Raw genomic sequence first — 23885 nt, forward strand, 5'->3', positions numbered from 1 at the left:
ACACTGTCCTTGATTTTGTTACTAGTGGTTTGTGTTACATTTATTGGTTTACCTTGTGGTATTCTTTCGCCCTTCGATGAGGTTGCTATCGATTCCCTTTTTTCTCCTTCTGTTAATCTCTTGTCCTTCTGTTCTTTCCCCATCATTAGTGGCTTCTGCTTTCCCCTCCAGTTCCTAATCCAATGTGTTCTAGAGCGTGTGTGTGATGAGGATTCTTTTTCTCAGTGACCCATCTGGAACTCACGGAGCCCTGCCAGTCTGTAGGCTTGGGTCTGCTTTTCAGCTTAGGGAAATCTACTTGTTAAAGTGACTATTGTTTCTTTTCCTTTTTCTTTTGCATGTTGGCTCTCCTGGCTGGATCGCCCAGTTTCTTATCTTTTCCCTCTTTACTTCCATCTCTATGTGCTTTTGCTCTGAGGTTTGAGATACTTTTTTCTGCTCGATCTCCCAGGCCACACATTTGAATATCAAGAGTAACTATCTTCTCCTCCAATTAGTAGTACAACAATATATTTTAAAGTTCAAAAGCAGTCCTTTTCTTCTTCTTTTGTGCCTTACTTGAATCTCAGAGAGTTTTTTTCTTCTTGTTATTCACATTGTAATTATATTTTCCAGCCCTCTGTCTTGCCAATAGCCTCAAGGTATGCGTTTTTTCTTTTAAACTAGGTTATATACTTACGTGTTTTTTTTTTAATCAAAGCATTAAAAAGTATATAACAATAATTCTCATACACATCATTTTCCTTGCCCTGTTCTTTATCAGCTTAAAATGTACCACTTTAACCAATTCTTTCTCTGTTCTCTCAGAGTTGCTTTCTGCAAACACAGACTAGTATAATATATTGATTATTTTCTGTCTGTCTTACACAAAGATAGTATGCAGGATATCTTGTTTTTGATTTTTTGCCTTTTTGATTTAACCATGTGCCTTGGAGCTTGTACATAGAAAGTGTCCTTCCTTATAGCTACATGCTTTCCCATTGTAGGGATGTAGCATAAATCATTTAACCAGTCCACTGTTGAGGGACACTTGGATTGTGTCCTATCTTTTGCTATTAAAAACAACATTATAATAAATATACTTTTAAACCTGTACAGATAAACTGCAGTGAAATCCCAAAAGTACAATTGCTGGGGCAAAGGGTAAACAGTAGGCATTTTTTAGATGTTGACAAATTGCTGCATTCAGGGCTTATATCAATTTGCTCTCCCACCAACACAAATGAACACACCTGTCTTCCCTCAGCCTTGCCAACTGTCATCAAAATTTTGTTTTCTGCCAGTCTGATCCTAAAATACATTATCTTAAGGTAGCTTGAGTTTGCATTTCTCTTTCCAGTGAGAATGAGCATCTTTTTATGTATCTGAGGACTATTTGTTTCTATTTTTCTGTGAATGGTCTGTTTCTGTCCTTGGCCCATTTATATATTAAGTTATTGGTCTTTTTTTTTTTTTATTTCTAGGTGGTCCTTCTATGGGGAAAATAGCCCTTTGTCTATTAGATGAGTTGTAATCCCTTGTCAAAGTTCATCTTTTGGCTTTGCTAATGATACTTTTTCGCCACCCAAGTTTTCTTGAAATGTGTTTGTGTAGCCAAGTGTATAAACCACTTATCTTATGCCGTTTAGATTTAGAGCCTTTGTTAGAAAGGCTTTTTTTTTTTTTTTAAGTAGAGAATTTTGTTCATATTTTCCTCCCTGAGTATTGTTATGTCTTCACTTTTAACATCTGAATCTTTGATACTTTGGGGGTATGTCTGAGTGGACAGAGTAAGGTATAGGCTCATCTTTAATCATCTTTTTTTTTTTTTTTCTGGATGGTCACCCAGTTGTCCCACCCCCCTTTACTACTGACAAGTTCTTCCCGCCATGATTTGTGATGGAGTCTTTAGTGTGTCCTGAGTCCTAGTCATGCTGGGGTCTGAAAGCAGTGGCCTGTTGGGTAGCTCTGTTTGTTCCACCTCTCTCCAGACCCGTCAAAGGAGTGATGTTGATTATATATATTTGCTCATCAGGACTGGAGGTGAGATGCTAGAATGCCCCACTTTGTGGGGGTCTCTAGAGTAAGCACAGAGGCTACTTGGCCCACCTACTTGGCTCCCCATCAGCTCCTAGGGGGAAGGGGTCTGGACAAGGCTCATCCTGCCTTCACTCCAGGGTCCCATGGCAGGCACAGTTTGCCCCAGGATTTCCCAGGTCTCAGCCTGTCTCAGGGCCTCTCACCTGTGCCAGCCAGGTCCTACCCATTCATCTTCCCCAGCCCCCACTTGGTTTGGGCAGTAGAGGGTAGCAGTTAGGAGGGGAAGAGAAGCAGGGCATGTTTAAGCTGCCATATTTCCAGAACCCTTGGCCCCAGAACTGTATCTTAAAGGGAGAGAACTTCCTTTGTCTGTGCTAGATTGGGAGTAGGGGGGAGCTGGAAGGGCTGGTCTGTTTTCAGATAAGAAATAATGAATACCTTGCAGAGTAGTAGCACTGAGGATGCAGAAGAGTTAAAAAAGAAATTTGAAGGTTTTTTCCTTGCCTTTTATTATGAAATTTTTCAATCATATGAAAAATTAAAGAAGAATACTGACATGAATATAATTATACCTATTACCTAGATTCAACAATGACTATTTTCCATGTTTGTTCTATCTTTTTTGCCAAGAATAAAATTATAAAAGTTGTAAATTCCAGGCTTCATTATATTTCACCCTTGAAAACTTACCTGATATCAGGGCTTTCCTGATAGCTCAGTTGGTAAAGAATCTTCCTGCAATGCAGGAGCTCACAGTTCGATTCCTGGGTTGGGAAGATCCCCTGGAGAAGGGATAGGCTACCCATTCCAGTATTCTGGCCTGGAGAATTCCATGGACTCACAAGGAGTTGGACATGACTGAACGACTTTCACTTCACTTCACTTGAAAACTTCAGCATGCATCTCCTAAAAATGATCTTTTTCTCTGTAACCATGATACCATTACATTAATGCCTTAATATAGTCTAAGATTCAGGCCATAATCAAATTTTCCCCATTATCCTAAGACAAGTCTCTCATAGCCCTTTAAAACCAGGATCCAATCCTATGCATTCATTGCATTTGGTTGAACTCTCCCTAGACAACCCCTTCCTTTTCTTTCTGCCCTGGAACAGACAAAGAGACCAGACCAGTTGTCCTGTAGAATGTCTGTTTTATTTATTCTTAAAATATTTATTTATTTGGCTGCACCAGTAGTAGTGTGTGCATGGCATCTTCAATCTGCCTTGCCGCATTCGAGACCTTTTTTAGTTGTGACCTGTGGAATATTTAGTTGAAGCACATGAAATCTTTAGTTGCAGCACGTGAACTCTTAGTTGTGGCATGTGGAGTCTAGTTTCCTGACCAGGGATCAAACTCGGGCCCCCTGCATCGGGAATTCGAAGTTCCAGCCACTGGACCACCAGAGACATCCCAGAATGTCTGTTTTAGATTTGAATGTTGGCTTCCTGTGGTGATGTTCCCTTGTTCCTCTAACCCTGGTGTTACCCGGGGACTGGTGAGTCTGAAAGGCTTCCATAAGTAGGGTCGCCAGGACTCTGAGACAGATGAGACAAGAGAAGCAGGAATCAACGGTGACTCTAGGTCTCTGCTTGAGCACCAGAGGTGATGCTGAGATGGGGAGAAGGAGGAAGATGAACTCAGTTTGTGTATCTTTTCAGCGACTTTTTTTCAGTATCTTTTCAAGGACTTCCCCGGGCAGTTGGATTGCTCAACCTGGAGATACAGTTGAAAGTTGTTAACCCAATAAAGTGGGTTGAGCTTTCCCAGGACAGTCAGGTGAGAAGCAGAGATGAGATAGCAAGCACCCAGGAGACGGGCAGAGGAAGGAAGCAGACCAAGAGGCCGTAGCCTGAGGCATCCCGGAGTGGGAGGATGATAAAGACTACTTACGAGAGGAGCCAGGCCAGACCAGGACCCAACTTGCCCTTGAGGAGGTTGTAGGAGACCCGAGCAAGGGGCTGGAGGTCTGAGAGAGCAGATGGCGAGATGCTAGGTGAACAGACTCCTTTGAGAAGTTGGCTCTGAACAGAAGGAGGGGAGGGCTGGTTCCAGTGTTGTAGCCACGCATTCTGGGAAACAAACTCACTTAGAAGGACAATGCAGATAGTGGAGGGAAAAATAAACTCACTCGAGGGACAATGCAGATAGTGGAGGGGAAATAAACTCACTCAGAAGGACAATGCAGATAGTGGAGTGTAGTTTTATTACACCGGCGGGCCCAAGGCAGAGTCTTCTCTTAGCCAAGGACCCCGTTTTCATGAAAACCTTATATACCCTAAGCAAACGTGCCCAAACCCACCTCCCCAAATTCCCTGAATCTAGTCTAAACAAAGGAAAAAGAAAGATACAATCTAAGTTAACCTGTGATTCATATGCCTTAAACCTAGGTAGTTAACAGTGGACAACTATCAATAGGCTTGTGGTCATACCCCAATAAGCATAATAAAATGTATGATTCTGTTCAGTTACACAGATGATTAGGGTATTCTTTTAGCCGAGGGAGAGACCTGGGACTCTTCCTTCCGGGGGACCTGGTTTTCCATTTAGTATGTCGTTTCCATAGATACTGGGCATACCATAGAGAGTGTGGCTCAAAGTCCCCACTCTGGCCCAAGATGGAGTCCTGCTTTCAAGATAGAGCCTGTTCTGTTTCCTCCTTCACCAGGGGCACACTTTTTTTTTCCCCAAGGTAGAGAGGCCTTGAGTTTGTTGAAATGCCAAAGGGAGAAAGGCAGTCAGGTTGATGGGACTGGAGATTTGAGATGAGGCAAATCCTGAGCAGATGCGAGTCACTTGGGTTCCCAGGGCTCAGGTTGGGTAGGTCAGCTTGGACAGGCGGACCCTGAGCCCCCAGGGTGCTCCCCAGGGGAGGGAGAAGGAAAGGTGAGCACAGGTGCAGATTGGCTGGAGCGGGCGGCAGAAGATGACCACCCTGTCACATTGTCCCACCTCCTGAGGTTGGCTCAGGAGGGTCCTTGACAGACCATTTCTTTTTAACTAGTTAATTGTTTTGGCTGCACTGGGTCTTCATTGCTGTGTGCAGGCTTCCTCTAGCTGTGGTGATTAGGGTCCACTCTCTAATCCCCGTGCTCGGGCTTCTCTTTGCGGGGGCTTCCCTTGCAGGCTACAGTAGTCGTAGCACATGGGCTTAGTTGCCCCGTGGCACATGGAATCTTCCCAGACCAGGGATCGAGCCCATGTCCTCTGCACTGGCAGGTGGATTCTTAACCGCTGGACCACCAGGGAAGTCCGACAGACCACTTCTGATTCCTCCCGGCCCAGCAGCTGGAGACCTCCTGGGTGTCTGCCAGCCTTACTCAGACCCCAGGGGGTGGTGAGTGGTGAAGGGACTCCACCCCAGGCCTCACCCTGGAGGAGCAGGCCAACCAGACAGCTTCTCGAGGTCACCAAGAGGTTAGGGGCAGAGTCCAAAACCAAGGGCACTCAATCAAAACCCAAAGTCAAGAAAAGCAGATGTGTAACGCTGCTCTCTTCCCCAAGACTGCAAGTGGGTGTGGGACCTAGGGCATCAGCTTGGCTCCTTCACACCAACCAACCCTATGAGAGAGGAGAGAATGACAACCTATTGAATAGAGAGACTGAGGCCCAGAGATCCCAGGGGTCTCCCAGAAAGAAACTGAGGCAGAGTCTACACAAGGCACCAGGTTTCTGGACTCCAGCTCTATTCTTTTTTCCTTTTAATTGAATGGAGCTTCTGCCCCAATTCCAGAAGAACCTCACCCCAGGTCATTTACCATTGGAATCTCATCACACTAGATGCCTCCGGGGGGCGGGGCCAGGCATGGCTACCTGTAGTCTAAGGTTTGAGAACCCCTGCTGGCTGACCCCCAGCCTCCCCACAGCACGTTGGTGACAGCGTGGCTCTGGGTTAGGGGTGGGTACAGAGTGAGACCTGGACTCTGTCCTGGAGAAGGCGTGCTCAGAGGAGGGGCAGACGCCAGACCTGGGGCGGTTCTGTACTTGGCTAAGTCCCTGGGGGCAAAGATCACCATTCATTTCCACCGCGCCCCTCGCCCCACCCCAGCTGGATGGCAGAAAGCAGGCTCTCAGGCCCAGAGTCAGCCAAGGAGGACCTGCCCACCCTCCTCCATCCAGCCCCTCTAGCCAGTCCTTGGGCTAAGTCACTGGTCTGCAGGCATTTCCCTTGCCTCTGGCTCCAGAGAGTGGAAGGGATTTTCTGGTTGCACCTGCTCCTGACCCGACACCTCAGTGAGGGTTTTGGGAAGATGGGTGAGGTGCTGCTGGCTTTTTCTGTTCCTCCCGGAGCATGTGCCTCTGGAGGCATGAGGGTGTGGCGAGCGAGGAGGTCCCTGCGGGGAGCCGCCGCCGTGGTCACCACCTCCTCTCACTGGGGGAGGGGCAGCCTCCTCGGTAACCCAGACTGGCCAGATCTGTGGGGCCAGAGCCCAGGGGGAGAGCTCAGGTGTGGGAGCCAGGCCTCTTCCAGAGGAGGGACAGCAGGCGGGGTGCTGGCTGCCTTTCCTGTCCCAGTCCCAGGGGTCTGGGAGGGGTCCCAGTCCCCTCCCGCCACTGTCACTCCTGGCCTCTGCCTCGGGGAGACCCTGTCGCTCCTGGTTCCTGCCGCAAGCAGACGCTGCTCCCCAGTTGCACCTGCAGGGCAGTGCCGAGGGCCTGGGTTCCCACCCCAGTCCTCCTCCCTGCCTTTCCCACCCCAGCTCCTCCCTAGTGGCTCAGCTGCCCTGGAATTTACAGTGGCTCTTTCCATCTGTCTTCCGGCTTGGCTGCACCTCTCTCGGTGGCTCTGTGTGTGTGTGTGTCTCCTGGCCCTCCAGGTGGAGACAAAGTGGCGTGTCATATGTGTAACAAGGGTGAGGACTCCAGGTCTCTCGGGGGGATTAGTGTGTCTCTGGGCCGCTGACTTCTAGATTGGGGCACAGGGGATGGTAGAGAGGCGGTACTGGAACTCTGAGGGCAGCGTAGGGCACAGGCCCCAGACTTGCTCTGGATGGGGTCTTCCCAAGTGTCCCACACCCCGAATCCATGCCAGGCCTGGCTCTACTTGGGTGTCTCCATGCTGAGCCCACAGTGGGTGCAGGGGAGGAGAGCCCCCGGGATGTGGGCCAGGGAGGAAGGAGAGTCAGGGCTTGGAGCTAGAGGACGACTGATACGTGAGATGAGGGTCCTGGGATCCTGGTGGAAGGGTAAAGGTCAGAGCTTTCTGTTTAGCCACTGCCGGAGCGCAGTGCTGGGCGCTTGGGGCTGAGGAGGAAGCACCTCTGAGGGAGTTAATGAAGACAAGATGGACCCAAGGGCTTGGAGGACAGACCACAGTTTCTCACCCAGGACAGGCTGTGTCTGTCCTCTGTGAGCACCCACCTGCTGAGGAGTGAAGAGACAAGAGGCTAGACGGAAGCTCTCAGGGTAGGATGGGAGAGCTAGTCCATGCCCCCTCTCTCTGGTCCATGGAGAGTGGGGAAGGAGCCTGGGCATACTTGTGCATGTGTGTGGGCACGCCGGCGGGGGTGCACACAGGCGTCTGGTGACCAAGGTTGCAGGAGGCAGACCCAGGCGGTCAGGCGGGTAGGTGGCGGTGTGGTCAGAACCCCTCCAGTCCTCCACGTGGCTGGAGGGATCCGGACCCAGCTCCCTCTGAGACCATATCTGCCCAAACCCCTTCCTCTTTGAGATACCCCCCCCCGGCCTGCCCCTTCGCATATAAGCTTCCTCTTTTCCATCACATCCTCCCTGGGCCTTAGGGGAGTCGATGGCCACTCATTGTCCCGTCTCTGGCAGCTCAGGCTCCAGCTGCCCCCTCTGGCAGCCCCCATCTGTGCAGCCCACCCTTCCCCCACCCATGGGCCTAATGCCATCCTCTGTGAGGCCTGCCCCATGGCTGTGTCTGGGCCTGGGATTCAGAACTCACTGGTAATCAGAGCACTGAGTGGGGTGGTCCGTGGTTTCCCTGGACATAAAAATACCCCCGACCGGAGGCACCCCCACCCTGTCTCAGGCAGCCTCCGTCTCAGGCAGCACTTCCGCAGCCCTGACAGGAAATGGGCTGGAGGCTCAGCCTCCCGCCATCTCAAGGCAACTTCTTGTTTCCCTGTTGCCCTGTGCCAGTCCTGGGGTTGTGCCCCTTAACTCCACCCCCAAAGCCTTCCCAGGGCTGCATCCCAGCAGCTCAGAGGGGACAGGATGGTGGACATCACCGCCAAACTGACCAAGAGGCAGAGTCGGGACCTGCGGGGACAGGTAGGGGACCCCGGCACTGGGAGTGAGCTCAGCCTTTGATGGGGATGGTAGAGGGGCCTGGGGGGTCCAGGGGCTGCCAGTCAGGCCTCCATCCTCTGGCTCCGTTAGGAGTTCAGGGAGCAGAGTCAGGAGCTGGGAGCCTCACAGAGGTTGGAACTCCTCCCTGCTTTCCTCTTTCCTTCTCCGAGGCCCCACCTGTCTCTCCGGGGTGGCATAGGGATGCTGAGAGGCAGTGATCCGCTTGGGGGTGGTGGATGGGGTGGGGGGGGGTGTGGAGAAATGGGCAAGCGTGTCACCTGCTTGTGGGCAAAGGGAGGAGACTGGTGACGAGAGCGGCTGGAGGGCTGGGGGAACTGGGTAGCTGGATGTGGTGACAGCCGGGCCCCTCTTGGCTCTGTTCTCGGTTCTGAGGTGGGAGACCACTTCTTCTTTCCCATTCAGTGTCCCCAGTGTCTCTCATCTGCCTGGGGTTTGGGCCCCCAGAGCCCCTAGTGCCCCAGACAGGCCCTGTGGATGGGCTGTGTCTGCATCTGGCCTGGGCCTCCAGGAGCTGGGGGCGGGGAGGCAGCCCCGCTCCAATCTGTCCGAGCTCCCCGCTGGAAGGCCTGAGGTCCTGGAGAGCTTGGTTCCGCCTGGCTTCCAAGAGCCAGTCTGCACCTGGCTGAGGCTGTGCCAGGAGAGGAAGCCATCTCTGTTTTATTAGTAGCACTGTGGGGGCTGTACAGAGAGTTCTAGAGTTTGAAGGGGCCTCAGGGCTACTTCAGTCCAGCTCTTTCTGCAGGGCTGCAGCAACCCTAGCAGGGGTTGGACTCCACTCACCTACCTCACAAGAAGGCCCCTCACAACCTTCCCAGGCAACCTGTGTCTCTGGGGCACCGCCAATCCTTAGACTGTGCTTCCCTCTAAGGGGCATTGCCCAGCCCCTGTTTGGCCTCTGATTGCAGTCTGGAGCCCCACGGTATAATTCTATGTCTTCTCTTCCTGCTGACAGCCCTGTCACATGGGCGGGGGGAGGGGGGGTGCAGGGCTAACTTCCTACCTCCCAAATCTCCTCTGTACCAGCTGGGGATGTTCCTTGTACAAGATTCCCATCAGCCCAACCAGCCTGGGACTCCCCATGGATTCAGCCAAGGCCAGCAGCCTGGCCAAGTGGAAATCCCCGTGTCCAAGAGCCTGTCTCCTTCATTGGTTCCCTTCCAGCTCCTGTCCCAGGGACAAGCAAGGTCACTGCCTCAGTGGGTCCAGCTGGGGTGGGTAGGAGGTATCTCTGATTATCCACCTGCCTCCACCTACTGCCTCCATCCTGTCCTCCCAAGGATTTTCCTGGTTTCTGTGCCTGAATGCTCATTTTCAGGAAGTTCTTGCTCAGAGCTAACCCCAGTCTCTCCTGTAGTGTCAGATGTGCTTGGGTTTCTTTTCTTTCTTTTTTTTTTTTTAATATTTATTTAGCTGTGTCAGGTCTTAGTTGCAGCATGCAGGATCTTTCATCGCAGCTCACAGACTAGTTTCGGCACATAAGTTCTAGGTGTGCTTGGTTTTGTTTGTTGCTAAGTTTGGCATGGAATTGACTTGCATTCCCTGGTGGCTTAGACTGTAAAGAATGTGCCTGTAATGCAGGAGACCTAGGTACAATCCTTGGGTCGGGAAGATCCCCTGGAGAAGGGAATGGCAACCCACTCCAGTATGCTTGCTTGAGGAATCGCATAGACAGAGGAGCCAGGTGGGCTACAGTCCAGGGGATCACAAAGAGCAACTAACACTATCACTTTCACTCAAGCAGTGAGTGTTTCTGGTGGATTGCTTGTGTGCCTCGGGGCATTGGACCATCCGCTGGGTGCTCAACTGTGGTCAGTTACATTATCTTGGGTGTAGATGTCAAGAATCTCCTGCCTTTGAGGGGGCAGAGAAGGTAGACAGATGGGTGGACAATGAACGGACCACCAAGGCAGAACGCCGTTGGGCCCAACAGAAGGACTAAGCAGAGTGCCAGCTGGTTAGACTTCTCACCAGAGGGAACACATTTCCCCCAGGTGAGACTTGTGAGCTGAGCACAGCAGAGGATCAGGACTTGGACAGACAGGGAATTGAGATGGGGTGGGGGTGGGGGGGCAGTTCCAAAGTGTGAGAACTTCTGGAGCAAAGGCACAGGTCAGGGGTGGGCGGGGAACACTGATTAAGAAGATGCCTTTTGTGTCGGGGGGAGGGTCAGCAGGCTGGTGTGGTTGGAATACAGGATGCCACAGGAGATCTGTTGTGGACAGAGAAAAAAAGAAGTGGTGTGGAAGGTCCCATTTCAGCCAGACAGGAGTTTGTGGGGCGAGGGAGCAGAGTGGACTGGGAGGAATGCTCAAGTCTTCTTGCCACCTCCAGGCCTGGGACCCGTCACACTATCTAAACTGATAACGCCCCCTTCTATTTTTGCTTTCTTGTCAGCAGCAGTCATCACCGAGGTGCAGTGCATTTCCTTACCACTCTGCTGGCTTCCCTCCCCACCCCACACACCATTCACACGCGTGTGCACTAGTGTAGCAGCCCCACCAGAGCAAATTTGTGTCTGATTGTCCATGGCTGCATTCCCAGTGCCCAGACCTGTGCCCGGCACAGAGCAGGCAGATCTTTGCTGGCCAAATGGATGCTTTTGCAGGCCCAGTGAGAGGTTGCATTGACCAGGACGCACTTCCCCTCTTGAGTAGTTTATAGCTGAATGAAGGTGTTACAGAAATGGAGGAACTTCTATGATTTGTTTTTTTAAAGAGACTTATTGTCAAAAAAAAAAAAAATGTTGCTGCAAAAAAGAAAAAATGAAACAAAACCAAACCCAATTCCTATAATTACACAACTCAGAGATAACCTCTGTTAACAATTTGGAGAGTTACTTTAAAAATGCAAAATGGAAATTGTGCCAAGTTTACTATTAAAAAAAATTTTTTTTTTTAATTTGGCTGCATCGGGTCTTAGTTGCAGCAAGGACACAGACTCTCCATTATGGCATGTGGGTGCACAGGTTTCTCTCTAGTTGGGGCTCATGGGCTTTAGAGCTCATGAGCACAGTAGTTATGGCACATGGGCTTAGTTGCCCCTTGGCATGTGGGATCCTAGTTCCCTGAACAGGGTTCAAATCTTTGTTCCCTGCGTGAAAAGGTGGATTCTTAATCACTAGACCATCAGGGAAGTCCCCGAGTTTACCATTTTGAAATCTGCTTTTCCCTTGTAACATTATGCCTTCTTAGAACACAGTATTAATCTCATGCTATTCTGCTGTCTGGAGTTTGATAGTGTCATCATTTTTCTTTTTAATGGGTACTAGGCTGGGAGAAGGCAATGGCACCCCACTCCAGTAGTCTTTCCTGGAAAATCCTATGGACGGAGGAGCCCTGTAGGTTGCAATCCATGGGATCGCTAAGAGTTGGATACGACTGAGCGACTTCACTTTCACTTTTTCACTTTCATGCATTGGAGAAGGAAATGGCAACCCACTCCAGAGTTCTTGCCTGGAGAATCCCAGGGACGGGGGAGCCTGGTGGGCTGCCGTCTATGGGGTCGCACAGAGTCGGACACGACTGAAGTGACTTAGCAGCAGGCTGGGTGTGGTGGTCACACAGGAGAAATCTCAGGAGAGGTCTTAAACCTGACACCTGAGCTGAGTCCTAAAGGAGGAATAGGAGTCAGCCAGGTGAGAAAGGGGGTAAGGAGAGGTTCAGGGTGTGAATGAGCTGAGGTCTGTAGCAGACACAGCAGAGAGGGTGGGGGCCTCTAGCAACTGGGTGCTGCTAGAGCTTAAAGTTCAAGGTAAGGGCCAGGAGTGGCAGGAAATATAGGGGGGAAGACAGTCTGGTGATGGAAGGCCTCTGGTGCCTTGGTAAGGGCTTAGACTTTGCCCAGCAGGCAGCAGGGAGCCCTGCGGCTGTCAAGCATGACCAGGTTTATATTCTGTGTTAACTGGACCCTCCAGAGGGTAAGGGTTCCGGGGGCGGGGGGGTGGGGGTGGTGTTGCCTAGCCAGAGTGGGTGGATCTGGCTCTTGACTCCACTTCTCTCTCCCACTTCACTTTGCTTTGGTGGGGTGGGGAGAAAGGCATACCGCCCCCCCCCCCTTTTTTTTTTTTTTCTTCCTGCTTCTCTTTCTCTTGTCTGGAATGGATTCTGAGGTCTGCAATTCCTGTACTGGGGAAGTGTCAGCTCCAAATCCAAAACCAGAGGCAGTGTGGGTTCCAGTTCCGGAGCTTTTTTGGAGAAGGAGGAGGGAGGGCTGGGTGTTCTTGGTGGGGGTTGTAGAAGGCAGCAGGGCCCCGCCCTCAAGTGTCCTGAGGCCATTTCTCTGTTCCTACGCAGTCTTTGACTCACACCTGTGAGTGTGCAGCTGGGAGAATTTACCTGTTAGTATTTTACTAGTGTTAATAATTAATGTAGCTGCCCCACGCTTCTGGGGCACTTCATATTTTACAAAGCACTTTCCAGAACACGTCCTCATTCTCTCTTCACTACGATTTCCGGAGCGAGGGCAAGGCATACATTTTGCAGCTGGGGGAACCGAGGCCGAGAGGTGCTGAGACTTGCTGAAAGTCGCCCGAGTGGCGAGTGTGCGAGTGGGGACAATGTGACCGCTGAGCAGGCCCGAAGGTCACGTCTCCTTCCTCCTCGAGCAGGTGGACGAGCCCCCGGAGCCCGTGTACGCGAACGTAGAGAGGCAGCCTCCGGCCACATCGCCCCGCGCTTCCGCGGCCCCTCGCGGTGTGGGAGAGTCGGTGTGGGAGACACACACGGACGCGGGCACCGGGCGCCCCTACTACTACAACCCGGACACGGGCGTGACCACCTGGGAGTCGCCCTTCGAGGCTGCTGAGGGCGTCTCCAGCCCGGCCACGTCCCCGGCCTCGGTGGGCAGCCACGAGAGCCTCGAGACCGAGTGGGGCCAGTACTGGGATGAGGAGAGCCGCAGGGTGTTCTTCTACAACCCGCTGACGGGAGAGACGGCTTGGGAGGACGAGTTCGAGGACCAGCCGGAGGACGAGCCGGAGATGCAGCCGAGCCTGAGCCCCAACAGCCAGAGGGTGAGGGGCGGGGCCTCGCTCGAAGGGGGCGGGACCTGTCCGGATGGGCGGGGCTGACTTTCAGGGCCTCTGACCCCGCCTCCGGATCCGCACAGCCCTGGGGACTGAGAGGGAGGGGCCTTGGTCGTGGGTGGGTGGGGCTATCACTGAGGGCCTTTGACCCCACCCCTCTCAGCTCGGGGGAAACTATGGTGGGGGGCGAGGCCTGGGCCGAAAGGGCGGGACGCCAGAAATTCTGGCTCTGAGAATTTCTGGCTCTTCTGCTCCCTCCAGCCCCCCACCCCTGAGACGGACTACCCTGATTTGCTGACCAGTTACCCAGAGGAAGACTATTCCCCCGTGGGCTCCTTCAGTGAGCCCGGCCCCGCCTCTCCCTTTGTCGCACCCCCAGGCTGGTCTTGCCATGTCAGCCCAGATGGGCAGACGGTGTACACCAACAACATCACCGAAGAACAGGTAGGGGCAGCGGGCAGATGGGCGCAGACAGTCGCGGGGTCGCTTCCCTTACCACTCGATAGTGAAGTTCCCTCACGGGCTCCATGCCAGTCCAAGACTATCTCCCACACCCGCCCCTTTAAACTCCTTGGGGCGGTGTTGGGCTCTGGAGGGAAACTTTTGTTCCCCTATCCTGTGAACTAAGCGGCCTGACCATCCCTCTCCCCACAGTGGGTAAGGCTGGAGAACCAACATGGGAAGCCCTACTTCTACAATCCAGATGACGCCTCCGTTCAGTGGGCCCTGCCCCAGGTAACCAACTGGGGAAAGGAGAGTGCCTGGGAGAGAGGTGGGGGCTCAATATGACAGTTTCTTTCTCCCCAGGTCCCAGTCCCTCTCCCTCGAAACATCCACAAATCCAACCAGAACAGTGAGACCCCAGCCCAGGCCACCCCCCTAGAGGAGAAGGTAAGGGGGCATGTAGGACCTGGCAGGACCCCACAGAAAAATTGGGGTGTTTCTGGAGGTTCTGTGATTAGGTCTGGAGGCACATCTCCACCATAGGCCCAAGCACTACCCTGGGCTAAAGAAACCTGGGTTCTGGGTTGTCCCAGACTCAGAGCTGGACAAGGCTGGGGGCTGGAAGGATGTCTCTCCTGCTGCTGCGGCTTCTGTGGGAGCAGGCACCCCCCACCACTGGCCAGGTGCCAGCAGAGAGGGTTCAGTGGAGACTCAGGCCCAACCTGTGGGGAGCTGCTGGCTGAGAGGGAGAGTGGCTCCTCCCCTTAACTACCTCCTCCGTTGCCCTCTTTCTCTAAGATCAAGACCCTGGACAAGGCAGGCGTGCTCCATCGCACCAAGATAGTGGACAAAGGAAAGCGACTCCGGTGAGAGCTCAGCTCCCTCCAGACCCCAGGGTGGGCCTTAATGATGACGTTCACTGAGCACCTCCTATATGCCAAGCTCTTATTAATCCTTTATGAGGTCCTGCGAGGACCCTGAGGCACAGAGAGATGACTTGCCCAAAGCCCTTTGACTGCCAGGTGTTAGCCCTGGGAGTCCACCTCTCATGACGGGGTGCCCCAAGTTCTTAAACTCTGTGCCCTGATCCTGAGGGTGGAAGGGGGGGCGCCTCAACCCAGGACCAACCCAAGCCCTGCCACCACTGCCCCTACCCAGGAAGAAGCATTGGAGTGCCTCCTGGACAGTGCTGGAGGGTGGAATCCTGACTTTCTTCAAAGACTCGAAAAACTCAGCTGCTGGTGGCTTGGTAAGCCCCAGACCTCCAGGGCAGGGGCCACCCCCTCTGCTCCTAACTCCCGAGGGGCTTTGCTAAATCAGGTTTGCCGAAGGCTAGGTCTGAGACCGTGGAATGTGAGGGTCCAGGGAGCTGGGCCTTGGCAGGGGCGATGAGAGCAGATCACCCCAGGACAAGTACGTCCGGTCATGTCGGGTGTGGGAACCAGTCCTTGAGGATGGACAGCTCCAGCCTGGTGGGCAAGGAGACTGGAAACCAGATGCACCTGCTCGCAGAGATGGGACTGCACTCCTTTTTCCTTTCCTTTCCTTTCCTAGGTGGGCAGATAGCAAACAACCAGCCAGCCCCCGGGCTCCATGTTCTAGGAACTCTTGGGTCTCTTGCCTCCAGAGCCATGACCCTCATTGTGCCTAGAGCCAAGGGAGCCTGGTGGATTGGAGCCAGGATGCTGTGACAGGCCAGAGCTGAGCTGCAGGTATCCTGAAATCCAACCCTTTTCCCCTTCTCCGTAGAGGCAGCCTTCCAAGCTCTCCACTCCTGAGTTCACGGTGGACCTGAAGGGGGCCTCTCTCACCTGGGCCCCCAAAGACAAATCCAGCAAGAAGAATGTGCTGGAGGTGAGTGGTGGGGGTAAGGAGAAGGAGAAGGAGCCTACTGATGGCTTGGGGCCCTGACTAAGCAAGCCCTGAGCAGGGGGACCCTGGCAGAGCTAAGGCTGGAATTCTCAGGGCTCAAAACAAAAGCTGTCCCCACCTTGGAGATCTGTCCACAGTGTTTCCTGGCATCAGGCTGATGCAGCTCCCTCTCCAGGAGCAGAGCTCCCTGGAGCCCTTTGTCCCCAAGTAGAGGTCCCTGGGGAATAACACTTATGTCTGGAAGGGCAGTCCTCATCCCACTGCTTTGGCCTGAGACAAACAGGAGATGCTGGGTCCCCCCTACTCAGACTGATAGGCTGGGACACCTCCTCTGGCTGGTTAGAACCCAGCTTCCAAATGGAAGTGAATAGACCAGGGCAGGGCAGCGGACACATTTCTCAGGCTCCCCCACAGGAAGAGAGGCCAGATGGGGCCCAGGCCACACCTTCACTGTCCATGTGTTGTCTTGTTTTTAAACTACTCTTGTCCTCACCTGGTCTTCTCCAGGTGGCACAGTGGTAAAGAATCTGCCTGCCAATGCAGGAGATGTAAGCCATGTGGAGTCGATCCCTGAATTGGGAAGATCCCCTAGAACAGGAAGTGGCAACCCACTCCAGCGTTCTTGCCTGGAAAATTCCAGGGACAGAGGAACCTGGTGGGCTACAGTCCATGGGGTCACAAAGAGTCAAACATGACTGAGAAATTAAACAGGCAAGCACCCTCACCTCAATCACCAAGTGTTTGGAGGCAGCTCACAGTGAAAATGCATATAGGTGAGGTGGTAAAAGCTACTGAAAAGCCAGGAGCAGGAAAAACTAGTTAGAGGAAGAGGGCAGTGTGGAGTGGGATTAGGAAACAGGGGATGTACAAGTACTAAGGTTATTGTTGCTGGAAAAAAGTCAGCTCCTGGTTTCCTGGCAGCCAAAGTGAAGCATGACTCTCATGGGGTCAGGGGAGTGAGGGGAAAACCATTCTAGATTTTGAGGGAAATCAAAGCTTTTTCCTAACCCTTGGCCCTAGAAGAAATTTTTAGTATGCAGCTCTATTCTAGTTTAGTAAGGGACTATTGGGGTTGCTTCAGGTAACATTTGCTGAAAGCCAAAAAATGCATGACCTTCCATTTCAGCTCAGAAAAAGCAGTTCTGCAAGGAGCTTGAGTGTGTCGTTTAATGATGGTTCACCCAGCTTCACTCAGTTTTAGAACCAGAGTATGCACAGAGCAGGGCCTTCCCTGATGGCTCGGTGGCAAAGAATCTGCCTGCCAATGAAGGAAGCACGGGTTCGATCCCTGAGTCAGGAAGATCCCCTGGAGGAGGGCATGGCTACCCACTCCAGTATTCTTGCCTGGAGAATTCCATGGACAGAGGAGCCTGGCAGACTACAGTCCATGGGGTGTGACATGACTTAGGAACTAAACCACAACAATCCACAGAGCAGAGCTAGAAACCAGTTGTATCTCCTGAGCTCTGATCAATAGGTCTGGAGCCTTCCCCAGACGCCACCGAGTAGAGCTCTGTGATCGACTAGCTATGTCTGTTGTGAACATCAGATTGAGGTGGGACATCATATTTGAACTGGGGGGAAAGGCTTCAAACAGTGCTCTCTGAATGTCACCTCTCTGACTGGGTTTTGGATGAAAGTTTCAGAGTAGACGCTTCTGAGTTGTCTTTTCTGGCAAAGACCAGAAGGCAGATGGTGTTCTTGGAAGCGCCTCAAGCTGACAGGAAGGCTGACAGTCTGGAATGGGAATCCTGGAGTCCCCCGCTTCCCACTGGCTGGCAGTCATCTTCCCTCCGCTCAGGGGTGGAAAGAAAGGGAAAGTGAGAGTCATTCAGTCGTGTCTGACTCTGTGACTCCATGGGTATACAGTCCATGGAATTCTCTAGGCCAGAATACTGGAGTGGGTAGCCTTTCTCTTCTCCAGGGGATCTTCCCAACCCAGGGATCGAACCCAAGTCTCCCTTATTGCAGGTGGTTTCTTTACCAGCTGAGCCACAAGGGAAGCCCAAGAATACTGGAGTGGGTAGCCTAACCCTTCTTCAGGGGATCTTCCCAATCCAGGAATTGAACCGGGGCCTCCTGCATTGCAGACAGATTCTTTACCAACTGAGCTATCAGGGAAGCCTGCCACCTGTAGGCAACTTGGGATTTTTCTCAAGCATGCGTGTGTGCTAAGTCACTTCAGTCGTGTCCAGCTCTTTTTGACTCTATGGACTGTAGCCTATCAGGCTTCTCTGTCCATGGGATTCTTCAGGCAAGAATACTGGGCTGGGTTCCTGTGCCTTCCTCCATGGGATCTTCCTGACCCAGATATAGAACTCTTTCATCTCACCTGCATTAACAGACAGGTTCTTTACCACTAGTGCCTCCTGGGAAGCCCTTTTTCAGGAGACCGCCCTAAATACTATATCATCGAGGATGGCCAGTCTTCCTAGTTGTCCTAGTGGCCCCTGACAATAGCTGTGCATTCAACAGAATGGATGTCTTGTACATATATTGATACGTAACTAGACAGATTTGCCTTCCATATGAAACTCAAATGTGAACTGATTACCGCTTTTGAGACAGCTGCCGAAAAGAATGGCAATTGTTTTAGAAGCATTGTTAGGCCATTCGTTCTCTGGAATAACAGATAGGGCCCCTGTCAGTTTAGATTAGAATGAGGTTGTGCTCTCTGCCGACTGAAGGTTCTCTGGTCTTTGCAGGGAGGAGGATGGAGTAGAACATGCAGGTTTGTTTTGTTTTGCCTTTGAAAACATTTTAAATTTCATTCAAGTCTAAGTTAAATAATTAGACAGCCAAAGCACTGCGCTGTCTGGAAGCTATAACCTGTCTGAGACAGTTTTATCTATTTATTTATTTATTCAGCTGTGTTGAGTCTTAGTTACAGCACACAGGTTCTTCGCTGTGTCATATCGATCTTTCATTGCAGAGCATGGACTGTCTACTTGGGGTGCATGGGCTTAGTTGCTCTGCTGCACGGGGGATCTTAGTACCCAGACCAGGGATCCAACCAGTGTCTGCTGCATTGCAAGGCAGATTCTTAACTGGACCACCAGGGAAGACCCTCAGACAGTTTTTGCTGACTCTTACTCTCTCACAGGACCCAAAGGCAGGGCTGGTATGAGCTGCAGCAACCAACCATTCCCATCCACTTTGAAGGCTTGGTTCTCAGAGCCAGAGGCCGAAGAGAGATCCATCCAAGTTAGCCTTGTTCTTTGTAGACTTCGTTACAGAAACAGCAGTCAACTGATAAAGAACCCAGGTGGTTAATATCTGCTTGCAACTCAATAGTATAGAGTAGTGGCTTCAGGGCCTCCCACATGGAATTCCTTTCATTGATTTTTCGCTGGCTGGTGCTCTGCGTAGGCCTCCCATGGGGAGGCAGGATGGGGTAAGGGAAGGCACACCAGATGGCTAAGCCATGCAGTTCTGCTACACTCAGATCCTCGCTCCATCAGTCACTAGCTGTGTCCACAAGGAAGTTGCTTAAACTCACTGAGCCTCAGTTTGCCCATCTGTAACACAGAGATGCTGTTACCTCCTTCTTTAAGGAGGTGGAACACCTTGGCTTGGGGAGAGGACCTGGCTCTATTCGTCTTTGAGTTCCTGGAGACAGGAATAGATCACCTCTACCCCTGTATCCCCCTTGGGGCTTAGCCCTGGGGCAGACCCAGGAAACCAGAGATGACTGAGTGACTTGTGTCCCACCAGCTTCGGAGCCGAGATGGCTCAGAATACCTGATCCAGCACGACTCGGAGGCCATCATCAGCGCCTGGCACAGTGCCATCACCCAGGGCATCCAGGAGATGGTAGGCAGAGCTGGGGGCTGCCAGGGCTGGTGGGGAGGAGATGGCCAGCCATTATGCAGGGCAGCTGTGTCCACTGTGGGTGGGGCCCTCCACTTGGGTACTGGGAGCTCCATGACACTCGTAGGTAAGTAGTCCTCTCTGCAGATACAGATGGGCTGCTGAAGAAACAGCCTTTCTTAAGTAAGTGAATCCAGCCCCTGGGGTTGGCCCTACGGGATGCCTGTCCAGGTGAACATATCCTAGAGTAGTGACCCATTCCACACTGAGACAGGAGAAAAGTAAATACTCTGGTAAACAACCTCAGGCTGGAGAGAAAGGCTGAAACCAGAAGACATCATTTAAAAGGACTGAATTGATGGGTCTACCATTTTTTTAAGTTCAATATATCAATTGCATAAGTAGAGATGGGGCAGGCCCACCCTGACAGTTCTTCACCTGGAAACAGCCTGGGGCTTTTGATCCTTATTCCCTTATAAGGAAATAGGCAACACTGGATGCCCTGCTTGGCTGTATTAATAATGATAGGAATCCAGATCCAGAAAGGTGATGCTGGTGACGTGGTTGGCAGTGCTCTGGTCCCAGCTCACACTGCGAAATTGAACTGGGAGTCACGTATTGCAAAATGCTGACCTAGTGGAGTGTGTACAGAAGAGCTAAGGAAAATGATGGTGAAGGGGACCAGGAACCAGGAGGTGGTAGGGGTAGTCAGGATGAGAAAAGGTGGGGGAGAACAGGATGCCTGACTCCAACACCTGGAGGGCTCCATGCAGCTAAGAGGGGGTATGAATGGGGTTCCCTGATGGAAGTAAAGCTGAGTTGACCTGGATATGGGAACAGAGAATTCTCTGCCTGGGGGTCTTCAGTCCAGGCCTGCTGGGAGGGCATTTCAGTCCCTCACCCCATCCCAGAAGGATCCCCCCGCCCCGCCCCCGCCAGTTGGCCCCAAGCTCTGCCTCTCTGAGACTGTGTGATTCTAGTCCGCAGACCTGCCTCCCGAGGAGGAAAGTGAGAACAGCGGCGTGGACTTTGGGTCCAGTGAGCGCCTAGGAACCTGGCGGGAGGATGAGCCGCGGCCTGGTGCAGGTGTGCTTGGGTGGGGGTGAGGCAGGTGGAGGCGGACGGCAGACACCCTTAAGGGGAGCGGTGACCACCGGGCTGGGGCCTCCGGGCCGACCAACTGTGGTGCCAACGACTGACCCAGCCCTCGCGTTCCCATTGGCGTTGGGCAGCACCGCCCACCCCCGGGCCCGGAGGCCTGGAGGGTGACATCAGCAAGGTCCGGCAGAAGCTCCTCAAGTTCCTGCTGAGGCGGCCCACGCTGCAGTCGCTGCGGGAGAAGGGCTACATCAAAGGTACCCGAGGGACCCGGAGAGCGGGGCGCCAGTGGCCCAGGGGCCAGGCGGCGCTGACGAGCCTCTCCCCCAGACCAGGTGTTCGGCTGTCCGCTGGCCGAGCTGTGTGAGCGCGAGAAGAGCTCAGTGCCGCGCTTCGTGCTGCAGAGCATCCGCGCCGTCGAGGCCCGGGGTATGTAACCGCGCCGGGCTGGGCATTCCCGAGCCTGAAGGCTTCCTTCCAGAACCCCAAACGGAGACCTCCAGGGAGGGGATGGGGCGCAGGGTCGAGGGGGAAAGAACGAGAGCTTCCGAGCAGGAATCAGAGCAAGGGCTTTAGCGCCAGGCCACTGAACCCGGGTCAGCGCCTCCCTCCGCTCCAGGGCTGGACATTGACGGTCTGTACCGCATCAGTGGAAACCTAGCCACGATCCAGAAGCTGCGCTATAAGGTGGACCACGGTGAGGCCCGCCCCCGGCCCTGCCCCAGGCCTGCAGGCACTTGAAGGAACGAGCTGACCTCTTTTTCCTTCCCCCGTCTACCCCCTCGACCCCCTGCCGCAGATGAACGTCTGGACCTGGAAGACGGGCACTGGGAGGACGTTCATGTTATCACCGGTGCCCTGAAGCTCTTCTTTCGAGAGCTGCCTGAGCCCCTCTTCCCCTTCTCACACTTCCGCCAGTTCCTCGCGGCCATCAGTGAGCGCCTGGGGGAGGTGGGGCGGAAAGGGTACGGTGGGGCTGGGCTGCCTCATGCACGCTCCTGCGGTGACCAGCCACCTCCCCCAAATACCGAAGTCAGCCCCTTCTGTTTCCCCGTTTCCTCCCTCTGACCCGACCCTTGCTCAGAGCTACAGGATCCGGCCAAGCGTTTCCGCTGTGTGCGGGACCTGGTGCGCTCACTGCCCATCCCTAATCACGACACGCTGCGTGTGCTCTTCCAGCACCTGTGCCGGTGAGCGCGGGGAGGTGCCCGGGAATGGGGAGGCGGGCCTGAGGGGACCCCACCCCTCTCCCTCCAGCTCTGGGCATTGATTCCAACCCCCATCCCCCGCTGCAGGGTGATCGAGCACGGAGAACAGAACCGCATGTCAGTGCAGAACGTGGCCATAGTCTTCGGGCCCACGCTGCTGCGGCCCGAGACGGAGGAAGCCAGCATGCCCATGACCATGGTGTTCCAGAACCAGGTGGTGGAGCTCATCCTGCAGCAGTGCTCGGACATCTTCCCGCCGCACTGACCGGCGCCCCAGCCCCACCCCAGCTGCTGGGCCTGGGAGTGGGGGCGGCGACAGTGGTCCTGCATGGGCAGCAGGAGGCCACACGGCTAGACTGTTTATCTCTGGCTGAGACCTCCGCCTCCCTCCAGACCGTAGGCGGCTGCGAGTTCTGCACCCCCTCGGTTCTGAGGGCATGGTGACCCCTGGTGGGCAGTTCTTAAACTGTGGGGGTTCCCCACCCCCACCCTCCACCCCCGGAGTTGGCCTGTTCGGAGGTTAATTGGGGTCTGTTCTTTACCACAGCGCCAGCTACTGGGCACGTGCGAGGATGCAGGGTGGGGGGCGAGTTTTCTGGGACAGCTGCTGATGCCCGGCGGATGTGTGGCCGAGGGCGTTCCTGGTTTCGTCAGGCCTGCACCTGGTGGAGGCCTTCACGGCAACCCTGCGGGTCCCCGGCCCTGTGCGTAGCACTGTGCCATCATGAAGCAGCAAGGGACAGCTTCCCTGCTGCGGAAACAGGACTGATGCAGTGGGCGGCTGAACTTGCTTTTCCCCAGGCCTCTGGGCTGAAGCTCCTGCCAGGCTCAGCCACTGGCTGGCTGTGCACCATTTTCATCCACTTTCCCAGTTGGAGTTCTGGGTCTCTGCACTCCCTTGATCCACTTTGTGCTCTGTGCAAGGGTTCTTCCTGGTCACTAAATGTGTACCCTGCACCTGCCACTTGACACACACCCTTTCTACTCACAATCCCATTTGACAGATGAGGAAACTGAGGCTTACAGAGGCCAAGTGACTTGTTCTGGGTCTGGTGGGTGATTGGACTCCCCAGCTCGGCCTTCTGTCACACCAGAGCACGGCTTTCTGTGAAGGTGTCATCAGTCCTTTCAGCTCCCCAGCTCCCCCCAACAGCATGGCCTTATGGGTAAAGCAGTGAAACTAAGCTGGTGGGCTCTGTCTGAGGAGGTCCCTGAGGGCAAAGAGGGAGTCTGCTGTAGCTGTTCTTCTCTGGGGGGAGGAATAATAGCACTGGCAGGGGTTATCCTAGCCCCTCTCAGTGCCCTTGCTGTCACGTGTACCTCCCTGGTGCCCACCTTGCTGTGAAGAACTGGGAAAGAGACCTGCAGGGTAGGGGGAAGGCAGGCATGACCTCAGGAAAGGAAGTGTGAACCCGATCCCAGCGTCATCGGGCCCCCCTTCCCTTCTTAGACACAAACCACCTCAGTTTATGGGTCTCAGCCTCCTTCCCCCACCCACCCGTTCAGGCATTCAAACAACAGAAGCTAATATTTATTGACATTTGTACCACGCCAAGCATCTTACTTGGATTATCTCACTCGTTTCTCGCAGCCAATATTTATTATCTGCTTTTCTGTGCCCGGCACTGCGCTCTGGGGCAGGGGTACCACATACTGCCTCCCTGGTGGAGCTTCTGGCCTGGTGGGTGGGACTGACCCAAGCCCACCCCTGATGCCAGCAGGCCTGGGGCAAGAGTACAAATGAAGGCTTCATACCATACGTCAACATGTTGTAAAGTTATAAATCAAGCTGAACCGATAAAATGTGTTCTATTCTCCTACTTTTTTGTTTAATTAAAAAAAAAATATTCTCCTACTTTGTTATTGTTATTATTTAATTATTTATTTTAGCCGTTCTGGATCTTCATTGCTGTGCTCGGGCTTTCTCTAGTTGCGGAGAGTGGGGCCTACTCTAGTTGCGATGCACAGGCTTCTCATTGCAGTGTCTGCTCTTGTGGCCGAGCACAGGCTCTACAGCATGCCGACTCAGTAGCTGTGGGCCCCGGGCTTAGTTGCCCTATGGCATCTTCCCAGACCAGGGATCGAACCCATGTCCCTGCATTGGCAGGTGGTTTCTTAACAACTGGACCACCAGG

At 53.4% G+C, this 23885-nt stretch overlaps 1 protein-coding gene across 4 annotated transcripts in view; it reads left to right on the plus strand.

The window, feature by feature from the left end:
• Positions 1–23610, plus strand: part of ARHGAP27 (Rho GTPase activating protein 27) — a 37049-nt gene extending 13439 nt beyond the window's left edge. For 3 of the 4 annotated variants that reach the window (XM_040245092.1, XM_040245093.1, XM_040245095.1), the window contains 15 exons: positions 12902–13306; positions 13580–13762; positions 13973–14053; positions 14126–14209; positions 14561–14628; positions 14921–15011; positions 15512–15616; positions 19349–19447; positions 20425–20530; positions 20677–20799; positions 20873–20971; positions 21162–21239; positions 21342–21476; positions 21627–21732; positions 21838–23610. In XM_040245092.1, coding sequence (XP_040101026.1) covers positions 12902–13306; positions 13580–13762; positions 13973–14053; positions 14126–14209; positions 14561–14628; positions 14921–15011; positions 15512–15616; positions 19349–19447; positions 20425–20530; positions 20677–20799; positions 20873–20971; positions 21162–21239; positions 21342–21476; positions 21627–21732; positions 21838–22015 — 1941 coding nt within the window. In that variant the 3' untranslated portion in view covers positions 22016–23610. Of the gene's footprint in view, positions 1–4447; positions 8257–12901; positions 13307–13579; positions 13763–13972; positions 14054–14125; positions 14210–14560; positions 14629–14920; positions 15012–15511; positions 15617–19348; positions 19448–20424; positions 20531–20676; positions 20800–20872; positions 20972–21161; positions 21240–21341; positions 21477–21626; positions 21733–21837 lie in introns of those variants that run through there. The other variant, XM_040245094.1, reaches the window with a different exon arrangement.
• Positions 23611–23885: the final 275 nt, after the last annotated feature.

Source organism: Oryx dammah, unplaced genomic scaffold (genome assembly GCF_014754425.2).
Source record: "Oryx dammah isolate SB20612 unplaced genomic scaffold, SCBI_Odam_1.1 HiC_scaffold_8, whole genome shotgun sequence".
Taxonomy (NCBI): Eukaryota; Metazoa; Chordata; class Mammalia; order Artiodactyla; family Bovidae; genus Oryx; species Oryx dammah.